Raw genomic sequence first — 8771 nt, forward strand, 5'->3', positions numbered from 1 at the left:
TACACGCATGCGCGTGCCCTTTCCATGCCCTTTGGCTTCGTAGCTCTGAGAGGACGGAAACCCAGAGGCGCGTGCCAGAGAAGTGCCGGTTATAGACCCGCCCCTACCAGCCTCAATTTCAGAACTCTCCCTTTCTTGGTCTTAGCACCTCCCATCCACCAATTGGCTGTGAGGTTCACTAGGTCCGCCCCCTTCCTGAATGCTGATTGGTTCCGATAGCTATCGGCGGTCTTTAGGGGGCTGGTTGAGACCAGGCGTGCCAAGCGGAAGAAGGGTCATGGTAGCCCCCATGCACAGCAGTCCCCCAAGCAGCCACAGACATATTCCCTAGAAAACTTATATAGTTGGCCGGGCATGGTGGGTCACGCCTGTAATCCCAGCACTTTGGGAGGCAGAGGCAGGTGGCTGGCTTGAGCCCAAGAGTTCAAGACCACCCTGGAAACATAGGGAGACCCTGACTACAAAAAATAAATTAGTGTTGGGCGCGGTGGCTCACGCCTGTAATCCCAGCACTTTGGGAGGCAGAGGCGGGCAGATCACGAGGTCAGGAGATCGAGACCATCCTGGCTAACACGGTGAAACCCCGTCTCTACAAAAAATACAAAAACTTAGCCAGGCATGGTGGCGGGCGCCTGTAGTCCCAGCTACTCGGGAGGCTGAGGCAGGAGAATGGCGTGAACCCGGGAGACGGAGCTTGCAGTGAGCCGAGATCGCACCACAGCACTCCAGCCTGGGCAACAGAGCGAGACTCCATCTCTAAATAAATAAATAAATAAATAAATAAATAAGCTGGGTGCAGTGGCGCGTGCCTGTGTGCCCAGCTACTTGGGAGGCTGATGCAGGAGGATCGCTTAAGACTAGGAGGTGGAGGCAGCAGTGAGCCATGATCAGACCCCTGCACTCCAGCCTGAGGGAAAGGGCAAGACTCCCTAAAAGAGAAAAAATTAGGCCGGGTGCAATGGCTCAGGACTATATATCCAGCGACTCAGGAGGCTGGGGCAGGAGAATTGCTTGAATCTGGGAAGTGGAGGTTGCAGTGAGCTGAGATAGCACCACCGCACTCTAGACTGGGCAACAGAATAAGAGTCCATCTCAAAAAAAAGTTAGTATAGTGTTGTGATTCATAGCTAGGCTTGGTTTAAATGCCCAAAGTGGCAAAATTGGGCTGTGTGACCTTGGAAACGTTTGTAACTGGTCAGACTTAGTTTTCTGACCTGTAAAATGGGATTGGTAATAAAACTAGCTTCCTCATTTGGTTGCTAGAAGGATAAACTAGACCAATATGTCTAACTTGAAATGGCCTGGTGAATGAAGAATGCCTGGAAGCTTTGTTTCTCACCAAGTTTTGCTTCAGGAACTGCTCCAATTTATCTGTCTACACTTGTCCCCTCAGACTTTACTTAAAATTTTTTTTTTCTCAGCTGGGCACAGTGGCTCACGCCTGTAATCCCAGCACTTTGGGAGGCCAAGGTGGATAGATCATGAGGTCAGGAGATCGAGACCATCCTGGCTAACACAGTGAAACCTCATCTCTACCAAAAATACAAAAAATTAGCTGGGTGTGGTGGCACACGCCTGTAGTCCCACATACTTGGGAGGCTGAGGCAGGAGAATCACTTGAATCCGGGAGGCTGAGGTTGCAGTGAGCCGAGATCACGCCATTGCACTCCAGCCTGGGCGACAGAGCGAGACTCTACCTCAAAAAAAAGAAAAAAAAATTATCTCTCTTTTTTTGCTTTCTTTTTTTTTTTGAGATGGAGTTTTGCTCTGTTGCCCAGGCTGGAGTGTAGTGGCGCTCTCGGCTCACTGTAAGCTCCGTCTCCTGGGTTCACACCCTTCTCCTGGCTCAGCCTCCCCAGTAGCTGGGACTACAGAGGCCCACCACCATGACTGGCTAATTTTTTTGTTTTTTTAGTAGAGACGGGGTTTCACCATATTAGCCAGGATGGTCTCGATCTCCTGACCTCGTGATCTGCCCGTCTTGGCCTCCCAAAGTGCTGGGATTACAGGCGTGAGCCACCGTGCCCGGCCAAAAATTTATCTCTTATTATACCGCTGACTTGAAGGCATAATTATGACTTCTTTTCTTTTCTTTTCTTTTCTTTTCTTTTTGAGATGGAATTTCAATCTGTCACCCAGGCTGGAGTGCAGTGGCACAATCTCGACTGATTGCAACCTCCACCTCCCGGGTTCAAGCTATTCTCCTGCCTCAGCCTCCCAGGTAACTGGGACTACAGGCATAGACCACCATGCCCAGCTAATCTTTGTTTTTTTTTTTTTTTTGAGACGGAGTCTTGCGCTCTGTCTCCTAGGCTGGAGTACAGTGGCACAATCTCAGCTCTCGGCTCACTGCAAGCTCTGCCTCCTGGGTTCACGCCATTCCCCTGCCTCAGCCTTGCGTAAGCTGGGACTACAGGCGCATGCCACCACGCCTGGCTAATTTTTTGTATTTTTAGTAGAGACAGGGTTTCGCCATGTTAGCCTGGATGGTCTCAAACTCCTGACCTCGTGATCCGACTGCCTCGGCCTCCCAAAGTGCTGGGATTACAGACGTGAGCCACCACGCCTGGCCTGATTTTTGTTTGTTTGTTTTTTTTTTTTGAGACGGAGTCTTGCTCTGTCGCCCAGGCTGGAGTGCAGTGGCCGGATCTCAGCTCACTGCAAGCTCCGCCTCCCGGGTTCACGCCATTCTCCGGCCTCAGCCTCCCGAGTAGCTGGGACTACAGGCGCCCGCCACCTCGCCCGGCTAGTTTTTTTGTATTTCTTAATAGAGACGGGGTTTCACCGTGTTAGCCAGGATGGTCTCGATCTCCTGACCTTGTGATCCACCCGTCTCGGCCTCCCAAAGTGCTGGGATTACAGGCTTGAGCCACCGCGCCCGGCCGTCTGGCCTGATCTTTGTATTTTTTAATAGAGATGGGGTTTTGCTATGTTGGTCAGGCTGGTCTCAAACTCCTGACCTCAAGTGATCCGCCCACTTCAGCCTCCCAAAGTACCAGGATTACAGGAGTGAGCCACTGTGCCTGGCTGATTATGACTTCTTTTTTGGAGACAGGGACTCACTCTGTCACCCAACCTGGAGTGCAGTGACACAATCATGGCCCACTGCTGCCTCATCTCCCAGGCTCAAGCAATCCTCCCACCTCAGCCTCCCAACCTCCCAAGTAACTGGGACTACAGGCACTTACTTTTTTTTTTTTTTTTTTTTTTTTTCTTGAGACAGGGTCTCACCTGGCTCCCTCAGACTTTATTTGTTTGTTTATGTAATTAAGACAGAGTCTCGCAGTGTCACCCAAGCTGGGCCACTGTATCGCCCTGGCTGGGCTGCAGTGGCACCATCTCAGCTCACTGCAACCTCTGCCTCCCAGACTCAAGCGATTATCCTGCCTCAGCCTCCCAAGTAGCTGGGACTACAGGTGTGTGCCACCATGCCTAGCTAATTTTTTTTTTTTTTTTTTTTTAGTAGAGATGGGGTTTCGCCATATTGACCAGGCTGGTTGACCTTAAATGATCTGCCCATGTCAGCCTCCCAAAGTGCTGGGATTACAGGCATGAGCCTCCATGCCAGTCTCCCTCACACTTTAAAATCAAGCTATTCCACGATATTCCCCCTGCCTAAAAAGAAAGTGATTACCTGTGTCTTTTCTTTCTGCTTGCCCAGCCTTCATTATCTTTCAGACCCAGCTGAGATACTACTCCTAGGAAACCCATAGTCCTCAGAGTCCTTCTCCTCTTCCTCCCCAGAGGTTCCTGTCTCAAACACAACTTTGACACCCGTACACCTTTGTGTCTGGATCTGTCTCCCTGAATACACTGGAACAAGGTCAGGAGCTCACCCACTCATTTACTATTCATTCAGCAAGTACTTGTGGAACAACCACTGTGTGCCCAGCCCGTTCCAGGGAAGTGGATTGAAAAAGAACACAAACACAATGAATAACACTCATCTCTGTCTCAGTATCAATCCACCTCGAAGGAATAAATACATGGGAAGGTCCCACCTGGAGTGGGGCTACAAGAACATGACCAGGACGTTTAGCGGGGAGTGAGACCCCCACCTGGTCCCAGAGAAGAGGGAGATCTGAGAAGACACTGAGGTCTGAGATTAACTTGGGGCGGCTTTCGGGGAGAGGCGCGACCCTAGGTGGCCTTGGTTGTGGATGTAGGTTTCAGAGCTCAGACACACCCAGTTGGCCTGTGGGTTTACAGAGGGGTGTAGAGGCTGCAGATCTGCAAGATGATCTGCCGGAGGGACGCCAGACTGGACCTGAGCCCTGGAGGCGTCTCTAATTTCCTTTCTCTTTCTGCACCTTCTTCTACCCTCCACGCAGGTCCACGCAGGTCCTATGGTGTCCTGCATGCAAAGATACGTAGTTTATATGTTATGCCGCGCGCGCGCGCGCGCGCGCACACGGTGTTTTGAGTAGGGGTCCTGTGATGTCTTGAATGCAAAGATATGTACTTTAGATTTTTTTTTTTTTTGAGACGGAGTCTCGCTCTGTCGCCCAGGCTGGCGTGCAGTGGCGCGATCTCGGCTCACTGCAAGCTCCGCCTCCCGGGTTCACGCCATTCTCCTGCCTCAGCCTCCCGTAGTAGCTGGGACTACAGGCGCCCGCCACCAAGCCCGGCTAATGTTTTGTATTTTTAGTAGAGACGAGGTTTCACCGTGTTAGCCAGGATGGTCTCGATCTCCTTATCTCGTGATCCGCCCGCCTCGGCCTCCCAAAGTGCTGGGATTACAGATTACAGGCTTGAGCCACCGCGCCCGGCCGTACTTTAGATTTTAACACACACACACACACACACAGTGTTTTGAGTAGGGGAAGCCCACGAGCAGATAGGCTCACACACACACACACACACACACACACAGTGTTTTGAGTAGGGGAAGCCCACGAGCAGATAGGCTCACTAAAGCCCTGGCGCTGCCTTAGAGTGGCTCCTTAGAACGGAGCCTCGAATTTTTACGTTTTGTCATCTTCCTTTTCTGTCCCCCACATCAGTAGAAAATGGGAGCGTCCCCTCCTAGCCAGGTGCATTCGAGCCACCCCTTCAAGGGAATCCAAGAATGGACTCGTCCACTCCCTCCCCTCCCCCACCACGTGAATGGGCCCCCCGCCCCTCCGCCCCCCCGCAACAGTAGGTGGTCCCTTCCGCACATTTCGCTCTGTGCTGCAAATGGTTTCTTCCCATTTGCTAGAAAGACGGCTAGATCTTCCCGCCCACTCTCGACTCTTCAGCTAGTTCGCCCCTCCCCGTGGCCGGTGGGTGGTTTCTCCCTCCTCCCCGCCTCGGGAGCTGGATGGTCTCGCCTCTCCCTCCCCCCACCCCGTGCCGGGTGCGCGGCCTGGGAGTCCGCGGCCCGAGCGGGAAGCGCCGGGCGAGCCCACTGCGCGGCCATCGTGGGGGAAGCGAAGGTTCCTGATTCCGAAGGTTTCTGTCCCTGGAGAGGAGGCGGCGCCCTGTATCGGCCTTCGTCCTCCGCGGGTGTGCTATCGTTGGGACGGTCCTTTGTTGCCTCGAGGGGTAGGAGTGGGCGTGGCGGAGCCAGCTCGGTCTGGAACACTCCCGGGCCGACCCGACTCGCTCATCCTGCAGGAGCTGCGGCGCCAAGATGAGCCGAGAGGAGAACCCAGCCAGCAAGCCCACGCCGGTGCAGGACGTACAGGGCGACGGGCGCTGGATGTCCCTGGTGAGCGTTCCCACCTGGGATATTGAGGAGTCCTGGGAGCGGGGGCGGGGGTGGCTCAGGAGAACGGCTGGTTCGTGCCACTCCCACTACCTGATTGGGAAACTGAGAGCAGTTGGGGAGGCGCTGCCTAAGGGAGCAGGGCGGGGTGGGCCCAGGAGCGTGCGTGCCATTGACTCCCTCTCGCGCGCTCCCGCAGCACCATCGGTTCGTGGCTGACAGCAAAGATAAAGAACCCGAAGTCGTCTTCATCGGGGACTCCTTGGTCCAGCTAATGCACCAGTGCGAGGTGAGGGCAGTCCCTCTCTCCCTGCCCCATCCAGTCCTGTGCCCATGCTGACACATCTGGACCAGAACCCCGGCCAGGTGGGGTATTATGGGAGTACCCAGATTGGCCCGAGGCAGCCTGAGGCTATGAGAATCTTGGTGTAAGGTGCAACATTCTATTGAGAAGGAATTGTATGCCTTGGTTTTATCAGATTGGATTTGTGTATAATGTACTAAGACCTAAAATAAGGTTTTCCTGCCATAGGCTTGCCTTTAAAGTGAGGCTCTTTCTTGTTTGCTTTAAGCAGTGCGAAGCCCTGATGGGTTTACACAAAGCTATAGTCACTTTACAGGAAGTGAAGGTCAACTCTAATGGCACTCCACAAAAAGGACTCAATCATAATAATATCTTTCCACGAAGCTTGTCCAACTGTAATGGATTTCATCAAAACAAGTTTAAACTGTAATACCGTTGGTTCAATGCATGGCTCAAGCAGACTGGATTTTCATAGTGAGTCTTGCTTCTGTGGGGCTTGGTTTATTTTGTTTGTTGGTTGGTTGGTTGGTTTTTGAGACAGGGTCTTGCTCTGTCACCCAGGCTGGCTTGCAGTGGTATGATTTCTGTTCACTTCAACCTCTGCCTCCTGGGCTCAAGCGATCCTCCCACCTAAGCCTCCTGAGTAGCTGGGACTACCGGTGTCCACCACCATGCACCCGGCTAATTTTTGTAGAGATAGGGTTTTGCCCTGTTGCACGGGTTGGTCTTGAACTCCTGGGCTCAAGCAGTCCACCCACCTCAGCATGAGCCACAGAGCCTGGGGCTTGGTTTAAAGTGAGAGACTCTAGGCCAGGTGTGGTGGCTCACACCTGTAATCCCAGCACTTTGGGAGGCCGAGGCAGGCGGATGACCTGAGGTCAGGAGTTCGAGACCAGCCTGGCCAACATGGCGAAACCCTGTCTCTACTAACAGTACAAAAATTAGCTGGGCACGGTGACACATACCTATAGTCCCAGGTACTTGGGAGGCTGAGGCAGGAGAATCGCTAGAACCCAGAGGCAGAGATTGCAATGAGCTGAGATCACACTACTGCACTCCAGCCTGGGCGACAAGAGTGAAACTCCGTCTCAAAAAATAAATAGGCTGGGCACTGTGGCTCGTGCCTGTAATCCCAGCACTTTGGGAGGCCGAGGCGGGTGGATCACCTGAGGTCAGGAGTTCGAGACCAGCCTGGCCCACATGGTGAAACCCCCATCTCTACTAAAAAATACAAAAAGTTAGCCGGGCATGGTGGCATACGCCTATAGTCCCAGCTACTCGGGAGGCTGAGACATGAGAATCGCTTGAACTAGGGAGGCGGAGGTTGCAGTGAGCCGAGATAGTGCCACTGCACTCCAGCGTGCGTGACAGAGTAAGACTCTGTCTCAAAAATAAAATAACTCTGTCTCAAAAATAAAATGAAAAATAAATAAATAAATAAAAGTTAATAGGTTTCTATAAAGTGAGGTTCAGCCATGCTGGAGTTTGCTCCAGGTGAAATTTTAAGACTGCTTCCATGAAGTAAGATTCTTCCATAATGGCATTCGGTTAACACCTGGACAGAGGGGGATGGTCCATGGGGACAGTGCCCTTGTGCCCATACCATTTCTTGCCCACAGATCTGGCGGGAGCTCTTTTCTCCTCTGCATGCACTTAACTTTGGCATCGGTGGTGATGGCACACAGCATGTACTGTGGCGGCTGGAGAATGGGGAGCTGGAACACATCCGGCCCAAGGTGAGCGGGGCTTGGGTGGGGCTCTAAAACATCTTTTGGCTGCCCCCTCACCGCTGCTTCATGTCTCTTTTCCCACAGATTGTGGTGGTCTGGGTGGGCACCAACAACCACGGACACACAGCAGAGCAGGTGACTGGTGGCATCAAGGCCATTGTGCAACTGGTGAATGAGCGGCAGCCCCAGGCCCGGGTTGTGGTGCTGGTGAGAGGCTGGGAGGGTGGGAAAGGAAGAATGGCAGTGGTCTGGGACCCCCTCAGATACAGCCACAGTTGGCACGGTTCTAGGCAACTTGACATAGAGCAGTGGCTTTCAGGCAGAATCTCACATTGGAGCTTGCTGCACCCTTCAGAGTGGCTGTGGTTGAAAATGTGCTCAGAGACCAGTTAGCCTTTTTTGCCCAGGGATGGCTTGAGACTTTGGGGGTATTGAAAAACTAAAAAACGGTTGGGCACGGTGGCTCGTGCCTGTAATCCGAACACTTTGGGAGGCCAAGGTGGGAGGATAACCTGAGGTCAGGAGTTTGAGACCAGCCTGGCCAACGTGGCAAAACCCTGTCTCTACTAAAAATACAAAAATTAGCTGGGCATGCTGGCATGCGCCTGTAATCCCAGTTACTTGGGAGGCTAAGGCAGGAGAATCACTTGAACCTGGGAGGCGGAGGTTACAGTGAGCCGAGATCACGCCATTGCATTCCAGCCTGGGCAACAGAGCGAGACTCCGTCTCAAAAACAAAAAGAAGGCCGAGGCGGGTGGATCACGAGGTCAGGAGATCGAGACCATCCTGGCTAACATGGTGAAACCCCATCTCTACTAAAAATACAAAAAATTAGCTGGGTTCGGCCGGGCGCGGTGGCTCAAGCCTGTAATCCCAGCACTTTGGGAGGCCGAGACGGGCGGATCACGAGGTCAGGAGATCGAGACCATCCTGGCTAACACAGTGAAACCCCGTCTCTACTGAAAATACAAAAAAAAAAAATTAGCCGGGCGTGGTGGCGGCGCCTGTAGTCCCAGCTACTCGGGAGGCTGAGGCAGGAGAATGGCG

General features: G+C 52.9%; 1 protein-coding gene across 3 annotated transcripts in view; it reads left to right on the forward strand.

Annotated features, from left to right (window-relative positions):
• Window positions 1–5162: 5162 nt before the first annotated feature.
• The window catches only part of PAFAH1B3 (platelet activating factor acetylhydrolase 1b catalytic subunit 3), a 7162-nt gene continuing 3553 nt past the window's right edge, over window positions 5163–8771 (forward strand). Inside the window, exons 1-5 of one of the 3 annotated variants that reach the window (XM_025366263.1) lie at window positions 5163–5487; window positions 5599–5692; window positions 5889–5978; window positions 7613–7729; window positions 7808–7930. In XM_025366263.1, coding sequence (XP_025222048.1) covers window positions 5615–5692; window positions 5889–5978; window positions 7613–7729; window positions 7808–7930 — 408 coding nt within the window. In that variant the 5' untranslated portion in view covers window positions 5163–5487; window positions 5599–5614. Of the gene's footprint in view, window positions 5693–5888; window positions 5979–7612; window positions 7730–7807; window positions 7931–8771 lie in introns of all 3 variants that reach the window. The other 2 variants (XM_025366264.1, XM_025366265.1) reach the window with 2 other exon arrangements.

This window comes from Theropithecus gelada, chromosome 19 (genome assembly GCF_003255815.1).
Source record: "Theropithecus gelada isolate Dixy chromosome 19, Tgel_1.0, whole genome shotgun sequence".
Taxonomy (NCBI): Eukaryota; Metazoa; Chordata; class Mammalia; order Primates; family Cercopithecidae; genus Theropithecus; species Theropithecus gelada.